This window comes from Callospermophilus lateralis, chromosome 9 (assembly GCF_048772815.1).
Source record: "Callospermophilus lateralis isolate mCalLat2 chromosome 9, mCalLat2.hap1, whole genome shotgun sequence".
Taxonomy (NCBI): domain Eukaryota; kingdom Metazoa; phylum Chordata; class Mammalia; order Rodentia; family Sciuridae; genus Callospermophilus; species Callospermophilus lateralis.
The window spans coordinates 21,507,173-21,532,223 of record NC_135313.1 but is presented as its reverse complement, the minus strand read 5'-3'; the positions used below and the strand labels follow the sequence as shown (position 1 = coordinate 21,532,223).

Here is a 25,051-nt window from a genome sequence, read left to right as displayed (position 1 = left end):
CAATCTCAGAAAGAAGATCCTAAAGATAAAAATAAGATGCAATTTGAGAATCCAGAATATAAAGAAGAAACAAGTGGAATTAGGACCATAATTATAAATTTTCTGCATCTATTTTCTTTTTGGGGAGATAATCCATTTGTTTTACTTGGTATAATAAAGAATATAGGTTTCAAGATAGACTTATGTTCCCTGTGAACAACTTGGAAGAATGATCCATTTAATGTTGTATCCCAGTCCTTGCTCATCCCGCCACCATCCCGGTCATAGAACACCTAGCATTTGTCTTTTGTACATCACAGACTTGAGTTACTAGTGACTGAGTGAATGAGTACATAAGTGAGTTTTTTAGGAAGCGGCAGAGATATTGGCTATTTATCTGAAAAGAGACCAATGAGGCATCTCTGCAGGGCACGTGTGGGGTAGGTTGATCCAGTCTCAGAGATGGTCCTCCCTTATCTCTCTCTCTCTTTCCTTATCTTGTCCTTCTCAGTACTACCCTTCCTTCTTTTGTGTTTGTTTTGCTCTGGTGCAGTTATTACATTCCAGAGCCAGTTCCAGCAGGGTGTAGTGCTTATCAGCAAAATACTGGCCTAAATATTCAGATGGACTGAACCAACAGATTCCCAAGGTTATTATTAAGACTAGAATAAAGAACAGTTGGCTTGAAGTGACCTTGCAATATCATCCAAGTCCTTCTTTTAGTTTTATAAAGAACATTTGATTGTCAAGATTTTTGAGAATGAATTTAACATACTACAAAATTTAAGATTCCACTATTTTGGCACAAACATCCCATGAGTTTTTAAAACATATTCTTGATAGAAAATCTTAACTCCCAAGAGTTCTTACAATAAAAGGTGAGTGGTGTATGAGCACATGCTTGACACCCCACACACAGAAAAACAATTAATAAAACAAAAATAATGATGGAGCCATGAGGAAAAATATTTTTGAGTAGATTTCTTAAAAAAAAAAAACTTTTATTCTTTTAACATGTGTCACTATTGCTACTCTGTGATTATTTTTAAGTAGGGAGTAGAAAGGAAGTCTGAAGATAAGAAATCCCTTAATTTCATCAATCACAATAAGAGCCATCTTAAAAGTATTGAGTTCTTCCTAATAAACTGTCAGCCAGCTGTCAGAGCTAACTTCATTTGCTGTGGAATGGGAAGGCTGAGGCACTGGCACTGTCAAGGCTAGGGAGCTTCCAGGCTCTGATAAAGACACCCGGTGTCAGCAATAAGCATCTACCTAGTTCAACTTAAAAGGTGGTTTTAAAAATTCTTATTTTTGATGGCTATATGGGGAGTGTGTTTCAAAGACCTATGTATTTGAAACATGGCAGCCTATGGGAAGCTGTCTAAGGACTAAGTCGCTCTGGGAGAAGAACTGGGTCAGCCACCACGGAGGAAGAAGGAGATGGCCCCAGAGACAGGAAGTGCTTGTTTATGCAAGGATTTTGCCTAGACTTTACTCTGAGTCAGAGACCTTTTCATTAAATCATAGCAAGTTTCTAAGCAACTACTTGGATGCTATTTTAGAAAAAAAAATAAATAGTTAAAAATAAGTTCTACTCTTCCTTCTTATTAGGAGTTGATTTGTTTTTTAACGGAAACAAAAATTGTACATATTTATGGGATACTATACGATATTTTGATACATGTATACATTGTGTTAGGTTAAACATATCTCCCAAAACATTGATCATTTCTTCATGATGAAAACATACTAGCTTTTTGCAGTATGCAGGAGATAATCATCTATAGTCATCCTATCGCACAACAGCACCCCAGAACTTCTTGTTCCTGACCAGAATTCAGTACCCATTAATCAACTTTATCCCATGCCCTTTCTCTTTATTTTTATTTGCACAAATATCCATTAGCACAAAAAACATATTTGGAGGCACTAAAGTCAAAGGATTTCAATAGTTTAATTTATTAGATTAAAGCAACCCTCATCTGGCCAGCTATCTGATCTCTATATTTGCCTTGAACTACAGGAATTTACCTCCATCAGTACTACAGGGGAGTGCCAAATTTCCTCCCATCATTATTACAGTTACTTCAGTAATCTGCTTACATGGATGGTCTTTAGTGCCCATGGTCCCTGCTCTCATTTCCTCCACATATTCCTGGCACTCTCTACACACCCTAATAAAAATCCAAACTTAAATTATCTATCAACATTTTTTTCTACCTGCCTACCAAAGAAATATTGCATTACCTTGATTGGAAGTAAGGAATATTTTGGTTCTTTAGAAACTAAAAGAAATATTAATGTGAAAAATTGGTCTGAATGTTTTTAATCCCCCTAAATTCATTGAAATCCTGACTCCCAAGGTGACAGAATTAGGAGTTGGGACCTATGGCAGGTGGTCAGGTTATAAGAGCAGAGGTTTCACAAATAGCAATGGGAATGGCCATTGCCACAGAGAGCTGCCTTGACCCCTTCACCGTGTGAGGACAGAGGGAGGTGGCACCATCTCCGAATCAGAAAGCAGGCCCACATCAGACCCAAATCTGCTGGGGCCTTGATATAGGACTTCCCAGCCTGCAAAAGTGTAAAAAATAAATTTCTGTTGCTTAAAAGCTTCCTTATTTATGGCATTTTGCAATAGCGGCTTGAACAGACTAACACAGATGCTTATGTATTTTTCATGGTGAAATACTTTAAAAGAGTTGGAAACTGACCCCACAGGTCTAAAGTAGCATGCAGACTTGTCACGTTAGATATAGTTACACAACCTTGGAAGTGAAAAAGAGGTCCTCGTGTTGTATTATCCAAAAACGTCATTCAATAATTCCACAAGAAGTTTCCCCTTTACTACACTGGAGCTGTGTCCTTTCCATTGGCAGGTCATAGTTTTTATATCCCATGGTTTTTAACACTACTAATAGAATTGTGTGTATGAACTGTTTTAATTGCTTATTCAACCAAGTTACCTACCAATTCAGAAACAAAGACTTACTGTGCAGCCAGACTGCTTGGGGACAGTGTCTGTTCATCATCTTCCCTCCATATGTGTGTTGTATTATCAGAGTCACCTAAAGAAATAATATTTATATAGATAAACATTTAACATGTGTGATTAAAGATTTTTTTTTTCTTCTCAGCAAAAACCATTCCAAGTCACTATCAGGGAAGGAAAGTAAAAGGGGCTAACAGAGAGAGGGGTGAGGAGGGGGAGACAAGGAAAAACGGAGAGGAGAGACAGAGAAGAGGGAAGAGGAGTGAGGGGACATGATCAAAATGCAATATATGCCTGTATGGAAATGTCACAGTGAAACCCATTAATATGTATGATTAATACACATCCATCACTGTAATTTTAAAAAGAAAAATGAAGTATTTCAAGTGAAATAACTGGGGAGAAATTTTTTTTTAAAAAAATCTAAACACTTTTTTTTCCAAAAGAATTTTACAGAAGACATTTATGCTTTTTTTTTGTTGAAAGTATTTATAGGAAATAGGTGTCTGCTGATCAAAATAATCCCAACAGTCAAATGCATGCATTTCTAATAAATTCATTCTCCATGTCTTAAACTACTACATTATTTCCTCTTAAGACTTCTTTGCAGAGATGACTCTTAAATCTCATAGTGCAGATTGACTACAACTTGATTTGTTAATCAAATGAAGCCGATTTTCACTCTTACAGGTCACTGGATATTTTTTCTTTTGGCGGGAAGGAGTGGAGATCTTCAGTTGCTTATCATATAGCCTTGGGAAACATCTGCCGTCACTATTCAGTATTCTCTACATTTCAAAAAACAACCACTGATCATCAAGTGCAGCTATGAATGCAAATCAACTAATGTTGACAGAACTGTTCTGAGTCATCTCAAATATTAAAGAACTTGCAGAGTATGGAAGGCAATCACCACGTTGGATCTTATGGAAACTGTATGTGAAGATTGAATTCAACGTGGAGAGTTTCCCTAGAAGTTAAATAGGTCATTTGTTCAGCTTGCTGCAAAGATTATGTAATAAGAGTAAGTGTACAATAGCATTCATATGAGAAATTTGAAACAAAAATTCTTTAGATGGAAACTGGATAAATAAAAGCACCATAAATTCAATGCTTTAAGTCAGCTCCTTTAGAAAACAGTATCGCATATTTCAGTCTTCTCTTCAGACATGACTCATTTATTATAAATAATCCAATATGATTCAGTTCTTTCCCTTTTAACATTGGCCTAGACTCTTTCTTTCTTTTCCAGCCTTCTTCCTCTCCTCTGTCTTTCATGGTACTGGGGATTTAACCTAGGGGCACTTTATCACTGAGCCATACCCCTAGCCCTTTTTACTTTTTATTTTGAGGCAGTCTCACTAATTTGCTTACGGCCTCGCTAAGTGGCCTCAAATTTGCAATCTTCTCGTTTCAGCCTCCTGAGTCAATCACTTTCAATAGGATCCTTTAATACCAGCTTTCATAGTTCTTCCTTTAATAGCTCTTGCCTTCCTAGAAAGCTTTAGGATGTACTACATCCTAATGCAAAACTATGCCATCCATGCATTTCTGATGCTGATTAGTTTATTTTATTTAAATTAATATGTGCATAAAAATAGTATCCCAGAATTTAAAACTTCTTTTTCTACCTCCTGCATCATTCATGTGTAAGTAATGTTTGCTTGGCTTCTAGTAACTAGTAGAATGACTTTTTCAGTTTTCCTGTTCAGAAGAGTGGATTTTCCTGTGCTTTGTCCAAGGTGCAGCAGAATATTATTGTTTTACTGATAGAACATGCATCTGCAAGTTCAAGTACCAAGAATGAAGATGGCCAAAATAAATAAACCAAATTTATTGGTATTCATATATAATCAAAAATGGAGACATAGCGTTTGCAATGTAAAAGTTTCCAAAATGCTTTTCCAAGATCAAATATTGCTTACTTTGAACTCCTATGTGATGCTTAGCAAATTGGCATTTGTGTACTATGTGGTTATGGAGTTTCTTCTTCATTAAGCTATTAAAGTAAGTAACTAATAGAAATTAACTTTATGTTATCAATGATAGACCTGACCTTGAAGTTAAATAGAAAATTTCCCCTCTGGCCACTAAGGACTATAAAGTATCTTGGAAGAACTACTGTACTAAACAGGCCTAAATGAAGTGGAAAATGTTACAAACCTCTGATTTTTGAAGGATTGGGCATGTTTAAAAGTGGAACCCACGGACATCTAGTGCACAGAGACTTTTTTTGCATCGGTAAGGATCGCTTTCTATTTAAAAATGCAATTTATAACATGCTACTTCGCAAAAGGCAAATTCCAATAACTCAGAAAGGTCATCTCTACTCCTGATACTCAGTCTTTATAAATGAAAGTAATAGAGCTTAATAACTGTATCAGGAATCCTCGCTGGAACTTAGATCCCTTAGGACAGAAGGTTGTATTAGCATCTCCCTACTTTGATGGTTGCTGAGGAGGCTTTTGGAGAAACCCTGAGAGTGTTCATAACTCAGTTTAAATCAGAGATGGACATGGGAGGAGGAAGTGTGTAGAAATCAGAGTGTGGAGGGAAATTGAGCACCACTAAAAAAGTGCACCTGTGGGTGAAGGTGCAGCATGATAGGCCCAACCCCCTCCGGCTGAACGTGGGAGCGGCACTGAAGTCTGGTGTAGCATGTACTTGCATGACCCAGCAAGAAACCCTGGATTCAAGTGTGCCTATGTCCCAGAGATAAAATGGGAGTGAGGCCACCCACAGGAGAGTTCAAGGGACAGACAGATCCAGGTTCTGACCTCGAATTGGCCACCTGCTGTGTGTGAAACTAGGTAGTGTCCACCCTCTTATGCCTCACTTTCTTTGTCTGTGAAATGGGATAATAGCTGCATCTCATAGGATTATTTTCATAATAAAAGGAATTGAATATAATGAAGCACTTTGCATTGACACAAAAATACTATTATTTTCCCTATTTGAAAGACTGATATGAGGCCTACAAGGCTCTCTTTACCCTGTCATGCCTTAAAGAGGTGCCAAGCAACTCTTCTGTGAGTTACCACTCTTCTCCAGCTTCACTGGGTGAAAAACCCAAGAGAAAGTAATTTTGCTTCAAAAATGCTGCTGGATGCCATGAAAACTAAGCATGGGGTGTGCTGGGAAATGTAATAGATATCCATACTCAGGGCCAGAGACATCTGTACTGCTAAATTAGCATCACTGGTTCAAAGCTGAGCTCCCTGAATGTTTCCCAGATATTCCTAGGAATATTTTTCAAGCAGATACAGGCTTAGGGTTAATGACTTTTAGAAAGAGATGTAAATGTATTTGCCTTAACCCCAGACTGATGAAATTGTAAGTGTATGAAATTTAAAAACAAAGGAAAGCTAAGCACATCAAATTTTACAGATAAAAATACATTTTCTGGTGTATCTTCTTGTCACCTTAACCTCCAATGACATGTTTCAATAATTGCCAAAGTCTTTAGCATATTCATAGACATAAGGCATGGCCATTGTTAAATACTGAAAATTGAGTTATGTCATTCACAGAGAAGAGTATCTTGCGACCTGTTTAGTAAGAAGTGCTGCTTACTTGCTTACTTTTGTGACTTCTTAAGTCACAGATGAGCTTTTGTCCTTTGAGGGGTAAAAATCTTAACTTTATCACTTTGTATTAATTATAAGGCATGAGTCTGCAGATGAAAAGAACAAGAAAGGTAAAAAAAAATGTGAAGTTCTGAAATCTTTAAAAGGCAAATATAAAAAATACAGAGGAAATAATAAAAGTTTGTTAGTGCACTCTTTGGTTCTCTGGCTTGGACTTTTTAAAGAACAAGCCTTCTTTTCTAGTGTTCATTAAGACCATTAAACTTAACAGTAATCAATCTTGCAAGCTAGTCATTTTTCTATAATTGTAGATATAAAAATCTCTAGACTAATAGAAACTGGTACCCAAGAATATGTCATACTTTTTAGTAAGAATTCTTCAAAGTCTTCTCAGACTTAATTCTCATATGAAAACTGGTATTTTAAGACAAAATGAGGAAGAATCTGTTTTTGACATGATGCTCTCAGGGAGCGTACTATATAATCCAAAAACAATCCATACTTAAAAGCTGACAAACTCAATTGACAACGTCTAATTCATTCAGGAGAGGTAAATATTAACCCAACATTTTTCCTGGGAAGTAGAGATTCACTCCCTACAGCCCTGATCCTTTGCATGTATCTGCACATATCTATCTATGTGTTTCCTTCTGAGTGATAAATAATACTATTTTATATATGCAAAGGTGACATTTTCTGACTTAGGAGCAACATGCTACACTTGGTGTCACTGGAATGACAGTGGGTGTGTACTGATCTATTTGTGCTTTGACGTCACTATACATCTTCAAGATGGTTGGTTGAGGGGTGTATTTTTGCTAATGAAAGATTCTTTCTGAAAGAAAGAAAGGCTTTTTGAAAGAAATCAAAGTTTGGAAATGAGGACCCAAATCTTGCAATTCAGTTTAGACCTTTGTTCCCCGCAAATGGTGGTAGGAATCTATTTGTTGAGGCTTACTGCCTAGTACTTGGTTTCCATCCCAAGTATTGACATAGTTTTACAAGTTCAGAGAGATCATTTTTACCAAAATAAAAACCCTAGAAACGCCTAGCCTTTCTCAGCCATTTTTTTTTCTTTTTCACACTCTGACTCAAGATTTGGATTTATCTGTAGCATATGCATTCACCTAAGAATAATACCATCTCTATGTGATCACCTGAGTTGCACTCTGCTTTATATTCCTAATGGACTTTGTAACACTGAATTCAATACAGTGAAGATGGAAATACAATACCTCGAGCTGGGGAGTCCAGAGTGTACAGCAGATGCTTAACAGACTTCTGAAGGGTTCTGAAACCTTCATGAGTCTCAACACGTGGAAAAACCTTCTGCAGGACTAGCAGTGCCCTAACAAGTAGAAAAACAATTAAACCAGATTGTGTTTCAAGGCTTGCAGACAGAAACAAAAGGTTATTCAAAGAGAAAATGGCTGCAATACAGAACATTATTCTTACAATATAAAAGACAAGATGCTGCTTTTATAATTTAATTATGCATTTATCTGCTCATGCATGAAATCCCAATCAAATGTTCTTGAACCAGAAGAGAGAACTTTATGTTTCTAGTGTGGAAAGAAAGCTTAAGACTCAAAGACTTTGAAATAAGGGAGCAAAGTTCACATCAGTTTTTTTTTCTTTTAAAACTTATAAATAACTGGTTAAGAAACACAAATTTGAAAAAAAAATGTCTTTTTTAATTAAAGGAAAAATTAAATATTTTCACTAAAAAGCCAGCCCCTCCCCCACCAACAAAAGAGCAAGTCCAGATAAAGGATCCAGTTTCAGGAATTATTATTATTGAAGCATTTTATAAATATTTACCATTTGCTAAACAAGTGAAAATTTTTGAAAATGAAATGGAGCTTTCCTTACTTAAAGACTGTCCTCTATCTTTTAAGTGGCCCATAGGCACTACTCCAAAGGTAGCTGAAAATTAATATCCATACTAATTGGCACTGTCTTCCCATTATGTGTATGGGTAGCCTATACTGGGAATAAAAAATCAGCAAATCCACTTTTGTTTGAATTAATTTTATATTTCCAAAATCACAATTAATTATTTTTAAAAAAATCTTTTTATCTCCTTCCGGTTGTTAGCACATTTTTAAAGAAATGTTGCAACTACAGAAGGATGTCTGAATTTCATAAACACTGTGATTTATAGCAAGAGTGAAGGCTGAGCCAATGTTTTAATTAATTGAGTAGTAACCAGAACAAAGGCTTTTGTTAACAATTTGCCATTATGAAGTTAAATGTAGAAAAATAAGCTAACAGTTTTTCCCTGTCAAGCATCTTAGTAAACTCCAGCAATAGATCCAGTCTGTGGGTTTAACCTCAGGGTATTCTATGACATTTTTTGGAATTTTTAAAATTGAAATTAAGATTGTTTTATTTTGGTCCCCTAGACATGAATAAAGTTGTTTAGAGAGCTAACCAATAAGTGTTTTCTAGGTTGTTTCTAGTATGAGGATTTCAAGACAAATAGACATGTACTTTATATAAAAATATATATACTCATATATATTAATATACATTGTATATTATCTCTATATAGTATTATATATTTAATATATGTATATGTGTGTATATATATATACATACACACCCATACTCACCTTTATTGTTAACATCTGCAGTGAAGTACTGAGAGCTCATTTGCTCTGAGCTTAAATTATGTACATAGCAGTAACCTCACAAGAAATATTTAAAAAAAAAAAAAAAAAGACTTCTCTGTGAACAATACCAGTTCATCTAATTCTTACATCTTCTTACCTGTCTGTCTTTCGGAGGACATCAAATAGACTGCTTAGTGAGGTGTCATTCTGAAACACATTTGGAAAGCTAGAGAGGAGCTGCCACAGGGCTGCCTGGTCCTGCACTTGTGAGAAGAAGGACAGCACTTGGACTATTTCTTGGAACACTATCTTCTGATTGTTGGGGTCACTTGATAGCTTAAAAAACAAAATCACAAACCATCAGGTGAGGCTTTAGCATTTGCAATCACATGGCTTACTGTCCTGGAAAGCATCAAAAATCTAGACTGTTCACATAAGCACATCTTTTGAATCTTCACTCAGTTGGAAGCCATCTATTATTTGGGAAAGCAACCATTTCTACAATTCATAAACATAATTGGATTTTCTCTATAACTCCAGAAATTGGCATATTAGAAGTTTGGCTAACAAAGTTGAATTTATATAAAATATTTTAAGTTATATATTTGGAAATTAAAATTAATTTCCAAAAACAAAATTAGCTTTGGAGCAATGTTCTTCTCTTTTCTTGGGAAATGATTTAGGAGTTGGAGGCCTATCTCCTCTCTATCCTTTACTAGACCTTTTATTCTTTGGTGAATAACCCTTAAGACTGATACACATGAATATTAAAGATAAAAAATAGTCTAAATATATTAATGATATATATGATATACATGATGTGTAGAAATACATAGATGAAAATGTTTATTATTAGAATTACACATACTTAGTGCAATAAAATATTTCTGAAGTTTCACAGCAATGCAGGGCGCTGTAGTTATAATGAGCAATGGATAGTGAGTGAGCATATGTAATAAATTTACTCTGTACTATGAACAAGCAAATAAACAAACACCATAATTTGGTTCTTGCATTAGATCACAAGATCCAGCTAGCAACTTCTGAGGTAACATATTTTCTTTGTTATATTCCCACTCAAAGCAATTTCTTAGTTCATTCATACCAGTGAAGCTGAGCTATAGACTGTCTTAATTCAAGGTCTTTCATGCTGAGAGTGGGCCTTTGAACAATGCATTTTTGATGACATATTCTATTCTACATGCCTGCCAAATTTATTCAAAAAGGACGTTAAGTGCTTTATACTGGATCGGCATCACTATAGTAGTGACTAGCGTCTATAATCTAGTTCTTTTGGAAACTCAGGTTACTGAATGATAATTTTAAAAAATTACTTAAAATAAAAAAATCAGAGAATTGAGGGAAAAATATTAGCATGCATGTTTCCTTTATTCCTGTTGATAAAATTCAAAAGAATTCTGAATTCTTTGATATTTTGTTATATGTGACTTTTATGAAGTGTTGATTAGTGGTATCGTATTTTCACTCTTGTCTATTTAGGACTAGCATACACCCAATGTTATTACCATTCTACAGTAGAATGTCCTTGATCTAATGTATAATAGTTTTTGGGAGAGGTATATATTGTTACATCAAAATTCAGGTTTACAAATTAGGCTTGAAGTCAGTGAGAAAAGAAAAAAAGGTTCCATTATTCTAACTTCTCATAGTTGTATAGCTCTGATACTTTGATTTATTTGCACTATATCCTGAGTAATCTTACTACAGACATCAGAGAACAGTCAATCTTGTTTTTCTTTTCTTTTTTTTTTTTTTTTTTGGTACCAGGGATTGAACTCAGGGGCACTCGACCACTGAACCACATCCCCAGTCCTATTTTGTATTTTGTTTAGAGACAGGGTCTCAGGAGTTGCTTAGCACCTCACTTTTGCTGAGCGTGGCTTTCAACTCATGATCCTCCTGCCTCAGCTTCCCAAGCCCCTAGGATTACAGTTGTATGTCACTGTGCCTAGCTAGAAAAGCCAATCTTTATTCAGCATAGAGCAAGCCATAGTTCTACTGCTACTATATGTCTACATTCATCATAATGCAATACTTCTAATTCAGTACTGAAATCATATCAATGCTGCACATCTAAATGGTAAGTGAACATTACCCAACATTAAATGTTGTGTGAAAATGTCTATTTGAGGGTTATGTGGTAACAGAACCTTCCAGTCAATATTTTACAATCCATGTGGGCTGGAGAACAGCTCTTTGATTCCTATTGATTTATTGTGTGGATCCCAGAATGGAAACAGTATATGTCCTCTAATTGCTAATGAGATCTTGAAGAGATTAAAAGATCTGTACTCACCTGAGAGAACAGATCTTTCAGTTCCTCAAGAGAAGACTCTAAAAGGGTCATGTTGGAAAGGCAAAATTTATTAAAGACATTTTTTCCTAGAGTGGTCCAGGAGAATGAATAGTGTGGACTGTATCCTGGATAGCTCTCACACATTTCTCTTCTTACATCTTCTGAGGTTGAGTTTTGCTTTAACAGCTAAAAACATGTGCAAGAAGAGCAAGATAATGTTAGTAAATGCAGATGTTAAAATATTCTACTATACAAGGAAATTAGCCTGTCTTTGCAATAGCTATTTTTAAGTCCTGCATTATTACAGCAATTATTAAAGTAACAATGAAATGTACCAAGTTTACCTGTGGGAAGTTGTGAAGGGACAGTAGAGGTGAATGTGTTGAATTCTTGTCATCACTATGATTTAAATGGCTTACATATGATTTGTTTTACTAACCTTATTCCTGTCTTTGACCAGAAAACCTAAATGCAACAGGTGTTTTTTGACAGAATGTTTCATACACAGAAATCTTATTAATTAATCCTAGGCACTGAGTAGCAGAAACTCAGGTATCTTAATGCTTCGTGATGTTTCCTAGGATAATGACCTTTGGAAATCATTATCTTTGAAAGACTTCCAAAAGAAGGAGCTTCAAGGTCTATTCTTAGGATAAACTGTTTGCTTTTAGAAGTGAACACATGGTTTATGTTTCATTTCAGTCTCATAGATGAAGAAGAAAAAGGAAAAAATACATATAAAAATATATAATCATAAGCATAATTACTAAAAGCAATAATTGTAAGTTCTTTTTATAATGGGATCATTATAATCCTCCTACACTTTCCATATGCAGATCAGTAACATATGCTGCACAATTTTCAGCTATAACATTGATCACTTTCACCATTATTAATTTGTTTAGACATTTACAGAGCCAACTACATTCAGTTGTAACACTTCAGGGGTTCCTTCTTATGATGTGAGGATCAACTTCATCCTCCCTTACGTTCACATTGCAAAGGATACACTCGGCTTTTCCAGCAACTGAACTTCTAAATATAATGGAACAAGACAGGATCCACTTATCTAGGATGTACAAGAAGTGCTAGGCTTTCTAGTCATCCATCCATATCTCTTTTCTAACATTACACATAAACTCACCCCCAAATGATTTCTCTACTCATTCTTGCAAAAGTTGCAGAAAGTGGTAAAGAAAAAGAAGAATCAGAAAGATTGCTGACATAGGCATCAATATGTCATCCTAATTTTTACATCCCTTCTCTGCTCCAACTACTCTAAAAATATATATCTATACATACAGAATTCACTTTGGGCTTATCTTCCCTGGATATATGACTCTGTGCTGCCTCACAACATTCGAAAAATCTGTCCCATATGAAAAAGAGGACTTGGGAGTTTCAATACAATAAAGTGGTATTTTTGAGAATAGCATTTCTATTCTAGATGTTAATAAATTTATGTAAAGCAATGTAAGACTGTTCTCTAGGATCCAATGTGGAAGAAAAATAATAGAATAGCATTTCATAGTTTACACACTGGCCCAATTGAGAGAGGTTTTAGAATGTACTTAACTGGGCATATCCAGCTTCCTGGGCTAGGAGACCTCAAAAATTATATAAACTAGACTTTCACTGTCTAGATTATACTAAATGGGAAAGTCTTCTATTTTGGCCAGATTGGCAGAATTGCCTTGAGGAGCCATGGAAACAATTTTTGGAATCCGTTGGTGTCATCCTTTGGTTTGTATACATGATCCATCTTATGGACATGCCTCAGTTTCTCAGAATGTTAATCCAAGGGTTATTGACAGAGACATAATAAACACTAGTAGTTGTAGTTGGTGGAATGTGAATAAAAGTAAGAGACATGTCTTGTGATTCAGATGGAAGAAATGACTATTATATGGATAATTATTTTAAATGTTTATGTATGTGAGAGAGAAAAAAAGGAGAAGTGGGGGAATATCATTCCTCATGCAAAACCTTCAGAATTATCTCCTCTTCATTTCTGAAGAGCATGCAAGGCAGAACTCAAATGTCTACCATACAGGCCAGTCAAGGAAGTCAAATCTATGAACCTGAATAGTTGAAAGACAACAAGAAGTGGGACTGCATTTAACAGAAGAGTATCTGTTCTGCCTAAAGGCACTCAAAATTAATTTCTTAAAATCCCCCTACATACACATTTAGCTCATAGGCCACAAAGTTCACACCTCTTGTAAAAATTATGTTTATTATTTTGCAATCTGGGAAATGTAAAGTGGATGATCACTAGGAAACAGAAAAAAAATCCATAAGTAAACTCTCTAACATATGCTAAAGAAAAGGATTTCGGGGGGATCCAACATGGCGGCCGGCGAGGAAGCTGCACTTTCAATATCTCCACATTAACGGGATCAGAAACACCAATTAAAACAGCTACATTCTACCTACTGAGGATCTTCTAGCAAAATTCCGTTGAAAGGAGACCTGCCGAGAATTAGTAAGTTTATTAGACGTGACAGTTTGCCCCAAACAAGTGAAACTTGACTGGCAGCGCGGGCTCAGAGTCCAATCCCGCGGCCACCCGCCGCTTCTGCAAGCGGCAGGCGGCCCAGAGCAGCGCGGCAGAAGGGTCCCCGCCCAGCCAGCAGACAGCGCCCGCCATCCCGGCTACCCTGGCGGCCCTGCTTTCGCCCGGCGAACAGCCACCCCACCCGGCTGGTTCTTAGCCACGCCGCTGCAGACACCCGGCTTTACAAGCACCCCCGGCGGCCCTGCTCGGCGAGAAGGGTCCCCGCCCTGCCGGCAGACAGCTCCCGCCATTCCGCTCTTGTTCTGCAAGCAGCTACCCCGCCCGCTTGGTTCTTAGCCACGAGGCTGCAGCCGCCCGGCTTTACAAGCGCCCCCGGCGACCCTGCTCGGCGAGAAGGGTCCCTGCCCGGCCAACAGACAGTTTCCGCCATCCCGGCTACCCTGCCGGTCCCGCTCTTGCCCTGCAAACAGCCACCCCGCCCGCCTGGGTCTTAGACACGCGGCGGCAGCCACCCGGCTTTACAAGCGCCCCCGGCGGCCCTGCTCTGCGAGAAGGGTCCCCGCCCTGCCGGCAGACAGCTCCCGCCATTCCGCTCTTGTTCTGCAAACAGCCAGCCCGCCCGCTTGGTTCTTAGCCACGAGGCTGCAGCCGCCCGGCTTTACAAGCGCCCCCGGCGACCCTCCTCGGCGAGAAGGGTCCCCGCCCTGCCGGCAGACAGCTCCCGCCATTCCGCTCTCGTTCTGCAAACAGCCACCCCGCCCGCTTGGTTCTTAGCCACGAGGCTGCAGCCGCCCGGCTTTACAAGCGCCCCCGGCAACCCTGCTTGGCGAGAAGGGTCCCTGCCCGGCCAACAGACAGTTTCCGCCATCCCGGCTACCCTGCCGGTCCCGCTCTTGCCCTGCAAACAGCCACCCCGCCCGCCTGGGTCTTAGACACGCGGCGGCAGCCGCCCGGCTTTACAAGCGCCCCCAGCGGCCCTGCTCGTCGAGAAGGGTCCCTGCCCGGCCGGCAGACAGCTCCCACCATCCCGGCACTCCTGGCGGCCCGCCCGCTCTGCGAAGGGTTACCCCACCCGGCTCTTAGCCACGCGGGCGCCATCTGCCTGGCGCTGAGGGAGCCCCCGGCGGCCCAGCGCAGCCAGAAGGGTCCCCGCCTGGCCCGACAGAAGGCACGTGCCCTTCCGGCTCTGCTAACGGCCCTGCCCACCCAGGAAAGGGCTCCCCACCTTGAGAGGATGGGAAGGAAATCTAACCAAGCCTCTATGAATTAGCGAACTGGGATCTAAAACCAGAGATTATATCAGACCAGAGACAAGCCAGTTCCACCTCTCCCTTCGGTCACTCCTGCAAGGAGCCAGGGGCCCGCGATAGCAGAGAGGGGAAGTCACCAAAGATCGGCCAAAGAGATTCCTTCCCAGCGGACTCTAAATTAGCAGGAGCGGCGAGGGAGCCGGACGGAGCTGGCGGGAACCGCGGCAGCGGCACGGGAACCGGCGGGAGCTGAGGCGGCGCTGACGCAGGAGCCGGCGGGAGCCGCGCGGCGCGGGTCTCCCAGCTACAGCCCCCACCAGTGCTGACAACTGAGGTCTCTTGCACCAGATACGGGGGCGTGGCTACCAGAAGAACGAAACGCGATCAGTATGAAAAGACAAGGAAAGAAAGGACCACAAGCAATGCAGGTCAACTCAACTTTAGAAGGGGTAATATCTGCAGCAGATGGAATGTCAGACAAAGAATTCAGGATATACATGCTTCAGATGATCTGGAGTCTCAAGGAAGACATTAGACAGCAAAATCAGACAATGAAAGACCACTTCGACCACTTCGACAATAAATTACACAAACAAATCCAAGAAGCAAAAGATCAATTATACAGGGAGATAGAGGTTATAAAAAACAAACAAACAGAAATCCTGGAAATGCAGGAAACAATAAACCAACTTAAAAACTCAATTGAGAATACTACCAGCAGAGTAGAACACTTAGAAGATAGAACATCAGACAATGAAGACAAAGTATTTCAACTGGAGAAGAACACAGACAGCTCAGCAAAGCTGTTAAGAAACCATGAGCAGAACATTCAAGAAATATGGGATAACATAAAGAGACCCAACTTAAGGGTCATGGGGATACAGGAAGGTATTGAGGTCCAAACCAAAGGAATGACCAATCTATTCAACGAAATAATACGAGAAAACTTCCCAGACTTGAAGAATGAGACAGAATCCCAAATCCTAGAAGCCTACAGGACGCCGAATGTGCAAAATCATAAGAGAGCCACACCTAGACACATTATAATGAAGATGCCCAACATACAGAATAAGGAGAGAATTTTAAAAGCTACAAGAGAAAGGAAGCAGATTACATTTAGGGGTAAACCAATCAGGATAACAGCTGATCTTTCAACACAGACTCTGAAAGCTAGAAGATCCTGGAATAACATATTTCAAACGTTGAAAGAAAAGGGGTTCCAACCAAGAATTGTGTATCCCGCGAAATTAAGCTTCAGGATGGAAGATGAAATTAAAACCTTCCATGATAAACAAAAGTTAAAAGAATTTGCAGCTAGAAAACCAGCTCTTCAAAACATCCTCGGCAAAATATTACAGGAAGAGGAAATGGAAAATATCAATGAAAACCAACAGCGGGAGGTAGTACAGTAAAGGTGGGGGGGAATAATCAAAGAGGAAAACAAACCATGTTTAGTAACATAAATAAACAAATATGGCTGGAAGAACAAACCATATCTCAATAATAACTCTAAATGTTAATGGCTTAAACTCACCAATTAAGAGACACAGGCTAGCAGAATGGATCACTAAACAAGACCCAACAATATGCTGCCTTCAGGAGACACATCTGATAGGAAAAGACATACATAGACTGAAGGTGAAAGGTTGGGAAAAATCATATCACTCATATGGACTTCGCAAACAAGCAGGAGTGTCCATACTCATTTCAAATAAAATAGATTTCAAGCCAAAGTTAATCAAAAGGGATGAAGAGGGACACTACATACTTCTCAAGGGAACCATACACCAACAAGACATAACAATTATAAATATATATGCCCCAAACAATGGTGCAGCTATGTTCATCAAACAAACTCTTCTCAAGTTCAAGAGTCTAATAGACCACCATACAATAATCATGGGAGACTTCAACACACCTCTCTCACCACTGGACAGATCTTCCAAACAAAAGTTGAATAAGGAAACTATAGAGCTCAATAACACAATTAATAACCTAGACTTAATTGACATATATAGAATATACCACCCAACATCAAGCAGTTACACTTTTTTCTCAGCAGCACATGGATCCTTCTCAAAAATAGATCATATATTATGTCACAGGGCAACTATTAGACAATATAAAGGAGTAGAGATAATACCATGCATATTATCTGATCATAATGGAATGAAATTGAAAATCAACAATAAAAGAAGTAAGGAAAAATCATGCATCACTTGGAGAATGAACAATAGGTTACTGAATGATCAATGGGTTATAGAAGACATCAAGGAGGAAATTAAAAAATTCTTAGAGATAAATGAAAACACAGACACAACATATCGGAATCTATGGGACACATTGAAAGCAGTTCTAAAAGGAAAATTTATTGCTTGGAGTTCATTCCTTAAAAAAAGAAAAAACCAACAAATAAATGATCTAATACTTCAACTCAAAATCCTAGAAAAAGAAGAGCAAAAAAACAGCAAAAGAAGTAGAAGACAAGAAATAATTAAAATCAGAGCTGAAATTAATGAAATCGAAACGAAAGAAACAATTGAAAAAATTGACAAAACTAAAAGTTGGTTCTTTGAAAAAATAAATAAAATCGACAGACCCTTAGCCACGCTAACAAAGAGAAGAAGAGAGAGAACTCAAATTACCAGCATACGGGATGAAAAAGGCAATATCACAACAGACACTTCAGAAATACAGAAGATTATCAGAAATTATTTTGAATCCTTATACTCCAATAAAATAGAAGATAGTGAAGGCATCGATAAATTTCTTAAGTCATATGATTTGCCCAGATTGAGCCAAGAGGATATTGACAACCTAAACAGACCAATATCAATTGAGGAAATAGAAGATACCATCAAAAGACTACCAACTAAGAAAAGCCCAGGACCGGATGGGTATACAGCAGAGTTTTTCAAAACCTTTAAAGAGGAATTAACACCAATACTTTTCAAGCTATTTAAGGAAATAGAAAAAGAGGGAGAACTTCCAAATTCATTCTATGAGGCCAACATCACCCTGATTCCTAAACCAGACAAAGACACTTCAAAGAAAGAAAACTACAGACCAATATCTCTAATGAACCTAGATGCAAAAATCCTCAATAAACTTCTTGCGAACCGGATACAAAAACATATCAAAAAAATTGTGCACCATGATCAGGTAGGATTTATCCCTGGGATGCAAGGTTGGTTCAATATACGGAAATCAATAAATGTTATTCACCACATCAACAGGCTTAAAAATAAGAACCATATGGTCATCTCGATAGATGCGGAAAAAGCATTCGACAAAGTACAGCATCCCTTTATGTTCAAAACTCTAGAAAAACTAGGGATAACAGGAACATACCTCAACATTGTAAAAGCAATCTATGCTAAGCCTCAGGCTAGCATCATTCTGAATGGAGAAAAACTGAAGGCGTTCCCTCTAAAATCTGGAACAAGACAGGGATGCCCTCTCTCACCACTTCTGTTCAACATAGTTCTCGAATCACTGGCCAGAGCAATTAGACAGACGAAAGAAATTAAAGGCATAAAAATAGGAAAAGAAGAACTCAAATTATCACTATTTGCAGATGACATGATTCTATACCTAGCAGACCCAAAAGGGTCTACAAAGAAACTATTAGAGCTAATAAATGAATTCAGCAAAGTGGCAGGCTATAAGATCAACACGCATAAATCAAAGGCATTCCTGTATATCAGCAACAAATCCTCTGAAATGGAAATGAGGACAACCACCCCATTCACAATATCCTCAAAGAAAATAAAATACTTGGGAATCAACCTAACAAAAGAGGTGAAAGACTTATACAATGAAAACTACAGAACCCTAAAGAGAGAAATAGAAGAAGATCTTAGAAGATGGAAAAATATACCCTGTTCATGGATAGGTAGAAGTAACATCATCAAAATGGCGATATTACCAAAAGTTCTCTATAGGTTTAATGCAATGCCAATCAAAATCCCAACGGCATTCCTTGTAGAAATAGAGAAAGCAATCATGAAATTCATATGGAAAAATAAAAGACCCAGAATAGCAAAAACAATTCTAAGCAGGAAATGTGAATCAGGCGGCATAGCTATACCAGACTTCAAACTATACTACAGAGCAATAGTAACAAAAACAGCATGGTACTGGTACCAAAACAGGCAGGTGGACCAATGGTACAGAATAGAGGACACAGAAACCAATCCACAAAACTACAACTATCTTATATTTGATAAAGGGGCTAAAAGCATGAAATGGAAGAAGGATAGCATCTTCAACAAATGGTGTTGGGAAAACTGGAAATCCATATGCAACAAAATGAAACTGAATCCCTTTCTCTCGCCATGCACAAAAGTTAACTCAAAGTGGATCAAGGAACTTGATATCAAATCAGAGACATGGCGTCTGATAGAAGAAAAAGTTGGCTATGATCTACATACTGTGGGGTCGGGCTCCAAATTCCTCAATAGGACACCCATAGCACAACAGTTAATAACTAGAATCAACAAATGGGACTTACTAAAACTAAAAAGTTTTTTCTCAGCAAAAGAAACAATAAGAGAGGTGAATAGGGAGCCTACGTCCTGGGAACAAATCTTTACTCCTCACACTTCAGACAGAGCCCTAATATCCAGAATATACAAAGAACTAAAAAAATTAGACAATGAGATAACGAATAACCCAATCAACAAATGGGCCAAGGACCTGAACAGAAATTTCTCAGAGGAGGACATACAATCAATCAACAAGTATATGAAAAAATGCTCACCATCTCTAGCAGTCAGAGAAATGCAAATCAAAACCACCCTAAGATACCATCTCACTCCAGTAAGATTGGCAGCCATTAGGAAGTCAAACAGCAACAAGTGCTGGCGAGGATGTGGAGAAAAGGGTACTCTTGTACATTGCTGGTGGGACTGCAAATTGGTGCGGCCAATTTGGAAAGCAGTATGGAGATTTCTTGGAAAGCTCGGAATGGAACCACCATTTGATCCAGCTATTCCACTACTCGGTCTATTCCCTAAAGACCTAAAAAGAGCACACTATAGGGACACTGCTACATCCATGTTCATAGCAGCACAATTCACAATAGCAAGACTGTGGAACCAACCTAGATGCCCTTCAATAGACGAATGGATAAAAAAAATGTGGCATTTATACACAATGGAGTATTACTCTGCATTAAGAAATGACAAAATCATAGAATTTGGAGGGAAATGGATGGCATTAGAGCAGATTATGCTAAGTGAAGCTAGCCAATCCCTTAAAAACAAATGCCAAATGTCTTCTTTGATATAAGGAGAGTTACTAAGAACAGAATAGGGAAGAAGAGCATGAGAAGAAGATTAACATTAAACAGGGATGAGAGGTGGGAGGGAAAGGGAGAGAGAAGGGAAATTGCATGTAAATGGAAGGAGACCCTCAGGGGTATACAAAATTACATACAAGAGGAAGTGAGGGGAAAGGAGGGAAAATATAAGGGGGAGAAATGAATTACAGTAGAGGGGGTAGAGAGAGAAGAGGGGAGGGGAGGGGGGAGGGGGGATAGCGGAGGATGGGAAAGGCAGCAGAATACAACAGACTCCAGAATGGCAATATGTAAATCAATGTGCAACTGATGTGATTCTGCAATCTGTATATGGGGTAAAAATGGGAGTTCATATCCCACTTGAATCAAAGTGTGAATTATGATATATCAAAAACTATGTAATGTTTTGAACAACCTACAATAAAAATTAATTAAAAAAAAAAAAAAAGAAAAAAAGAAAAAAAAAAAAAAAAGAAAAGGATTTCCTTGCTTAGGGGAGATATTTTGCAAAACTCTGATTTTCCAAAAGACATTATTAGTATGGATGAGGTAACAAGTTCAGAGAGTATCATAGCTTCATTTTTTTTTCTTCTCTACTTCAGAAAGTTAAAAAATCACATATCATGCCACCTTACTTCTTACTAAATGAAACCTTAAGTTCAATTAAGGAACTTACCAGGGAAGTAAATAAATGCCCAGGAACTGAAGGAACCTCACAATATCTTAAAATTAAGCAGTTATTGAGTGCCTAGAAAAAAGAAAGTGCCTGAGATGTTACTTAAATGGAAAAGGCACTCCAAGCTTCTTGCTATGTGAGAGATCCTTCCAATAACCCAAACACATTTGTTCAACCTCTTTATTATTTGCCCATTAAAAAACTAAATGAAGGGCTGGGATGTGGCTCAAGCGATAGCGCGCTCGCCTGGCATGCGTGTGGCCAGAGTCCGATCCTCAGCACCACATACAAACAAAGATGTTGTGTCCGCCAAAAACTAAAAAATAAATATTAAAAATTCTCTCTCTCTCTCTCTCTCTCTCTCTCTCTCTCTCTCTTAAAAAAAAAAAACTAAATGAAGTTACCTTTTCCAAACCAAGGATCCGTGCAAGCACTTGACTGCCATTAAAAGTTTCTGTTCCAGCTTCTTCCAAATCAGAACTTGGACTGGGAAGTACCAGAACTGTAGTAGAAGAATGTATTAGAATTTTAGACACATGCGTGCGTGCACGCACACACACACACACACACACACACACACATACACGAACAGGATTACATAAGAATCCATAACAATCCTTTGTAACCTCATATACCCCACGACAAGAATGTGCTTAACTATGTCGCTCGGGTGAAAGTTTCACACTGACAAATGGCAAATCCATGAGATTTTCTCTTCACATAAAATTATGATGGTTTTGGTCAGCTCCTGTTTTTTTTCCCCATTCATTCAGATGTCATTTGCTTTCATTCCAGTTTGTATCATTAAACTTCATCATCAATATTATTGCCCAATAAACTGAATCATTTCTCTGCAGGCCTAGAGGATTTGAGGTGCCTCTACTAGCTCCACAGATCCATCATATCCAACATCTGTTCAAAGGATCTGCCAATGCACATCTGGTGATAATGGTCTTTCTTTTTAATTGTCCAATTGGGATGCTGAAATCTGCTTAGGATCATAAATTCTCTCCTCCCCAAAGTGGTTTCTGAATGATATTTCAGATCAAATAAATGGAATGAAGCAATTAGTCCAGCCTACAGTATATTCTAATTAAGTAATTCCCAAAGGGTCCTCATCTAGTACTATTTATAATGTGGCAGAGTTTTCTGAGTTTAGAGAATTAGCTAGAAGTATACATTTATTTATACCATGGATATTCAGTAAGCCAATATGGTGAGTTTTATGAATTTTGAACACAAGTATTTATTATCCTCATAACAAAGAATTTTAGTATTCAAAGACACCAGTAACCCATCATCAGAAAGGTGTGTGCTTTATTTTAGTGCCCATGGGGCTAAAGAATTTACTGTCTGATTTCTCCAGACCAAGGAAATAACATTTGTGAGATGACTAGCCAGGAGGAGAAACACAATTGGTGGCTACTGAGCAAAGCAAAGATTACTGAACCATAAGACCATGACCTTATTTCTACTGTGATTTAACCTACTCAGCCAAACACCCACAGATCATTCATAACAGAACATTAACTACTCAAAAACATTTACCACCATGTTCCTACTACATTAACTCAGGACTTCTTTCATTGACTTCATCAACTTGTATCGGAATGCTATTTAATGTCCTAGTGTAAAATATTCCATGGCATTGTTAAAGACACTCCTTATTCTTCCCCTAGAGCACATATTTCAACATACAAAAATCTTTTGTTCACTAATATATCCCTAGTCTCTAATGTATTTTAGATACTTTCCAATAATGTTTATTACCAGGCTTTATGACCATCCCATAACCATCTAATTGCAGACAAGTAAAGAATTCAGATTCGATTCTGGGACACAGTACAATTCTCAACACCTAGGACTTTGTTTCTAAAGGGTATTTCGATAAGAACTTAGTTTCTTATGATTCTGGTGAACTTTATATAATTATACCACTGCACTCAGGCAACCATGGGGAATATTCTGATGTCTTAGAGATATACTAAGCATTCCATCTTTGTTTTCAAAGTTTGAGGTATGAACCCTTTAAAGATTAGACCATTGCTGGCTGTTCCAAAAGGCCTATTCTATACTCTGCAAAAAAAAAGAGTTAGCTTACCCAACGATGCATGTCTTCTTTCTGGAACTTGAGTGCTCTGGAGTGATAAATTACTGTCCTTCTCCAGGTTGGATGACTTTTTCAGAATTTCGCTAAAGAAGAAAAAGTAAGAACTCTGTAACTTTACCCACATTAATTTCAGTTAGTTAAAGCAATGCATTATGTGGCAGATTTCAGAGCTCTCTTAGGACTTTCAAATTCTTCATCTACTTTCTAGGATATTAAGGGAAGAATTCACCTAACCATACACCAATGAATATATAAGATCTTCTGGAAGGTAAATTTTTATTCAGAGAAAATGACCTAGAGGAAGTTTAAAAATAGTTATTTTCTTTTAATCCTACAGTAAGGAAATGACTGGAATGGAAATTAAAATTATTGGAAGCGTTTATGGGGAAGGGAGGGGGCATGGGGTTAGAAATGATGGTGGAATGTGATGGACATTATTATCCAAAGTACAGGTATGAAGACACGAATTGGTGTAAATATACTTTGTATACAACCAGAGATATGAAAATTGTGCTCTATATGCATAATAAGAATTATAATACATTCTGCTGTCATATATAAATAAAAATTAATTTTAAAAATAAAAATAAAATTTTTCTGATATGTTTTTCTCTTCAGAAGGTGATAGATCCCAAATAGATGAGTCCATGGGTTTTCTGGAGACTGAAACAAAGGTCTATGTATTTGTCAACAATCAAAGATAGATTGCCTTGAAGATTTTCTCAGTTTAATAGTACTTGTAAGACAGATTCAAGGAAGAAGGAAAAGAAACAGCATTTATTGAGTATCTAGTATGTGCCAGGAACTGTCACTGTTGTCACCACAGGTGGTACCAGGTATAAAAGGAACGTAACCAGATGTTCAACTGCCCCAGTGTGTCAATGCAATGATAAGAGCATGTGGTGCCAGCAATCCCACACAATATCATCTCACTAGATTTTGGAAGAAAATATTATTAGACCTTCCTACAATTAAATAACCCTCTTAAAAAAATCATTTCCTGTTTAATTTTTTTGAAAACTGGACATACCTATCTGTAAGTGCCTAAAACAAATTATATATTTCAAAAATAAAATCAATACAAACATCTGGATGTACATAATATCCAGAGTTCTGAAAAGTTTTAAATTTCACGTAGCTTTTTTATTTAAAAAGCATATTAAAGATACATTAAGATGGAGAGCATTTCTACTTACTACTGTGGTTCAGTTTGACTTCTGTTTTGGAAACAAGGTTGCTGTTATTTATATTGGAAAAGTACATTCAATATTTTTGTGGTGTGTTCTTCTTATAAAAATGATAAGAAGAGGTAATATTTGTTTCCATTCCCCAGTGTTTTTCTAATATTCTCCTTAAAATATACTGGTTGCTCCAAAAGTTCTGCATTCTAGTGTATGCTTGAATTATTCATGACCTTGTCTGTATTCCCCTAAATCTCCCTACATTCCTTATGCTATTTGAATGGGAAAACCCAGATAAAAATAAGAACTGACCTGAACCTTTTCCCTTTTCTCAAAAAGAAGTTTCAAAAGTTTGAGAAAGTTGGGCTTACTTTTTTTTTTCCAATTCAGCTTGCAACTCTATAAGGAAGACTATTGAATATCAATACATTTTGAAAACAAAGAGGGAAATGGCCTTCATAAAATTTTTAAGGACTAGGGACAGAAACGAAAACCAAAGGGAGAATAACAAAGATCAAAATAGC

The 25,051-nt window shown here is 37.8% G+C and overlaps 1 protein-coding gene across 2 annotated transcripts in view; it reads right to left on the bottom strand.

Moving 5' to 3' along the window:
• Positions 1-25,051, bottom strand: part of Abca12 (ATP binding cassette subfamily A member 12) — a 162,293-nt gene that overhangs the window by 80,644 nt on the left and 56,598 nt on the right. For both annotated transcript variants that reach the window (XM_076866065.2, XM_076866066.2), the window contains exons 4-9: positions 23,338-23,429; positions 21,641-21,738; positions 11,491-11,676; positions 9,331-9,509; positions 7,794-7,906; positions 2,972-3,047 (exon numbers count right to left, since the gene is read on the bottom strand). In XM_076866065.2, the coding sequence (XP_076722180.2) occupies positions 2,972-3,047; positions 7,794-7,906; positions 9,331-9,509; positions 11,491-11,676; positions 21,641-21,738; positions 23,338-23,429 (744 nt within the window). The remainder of the gene's footprint in view (positions 1-2,971; positions 3,048-7,793; positions 7,907-9,330; positions 9,510-11,490; positions 11,677-21,640; positions 21,739-23,337; positions 23,430-25,051) is intronic.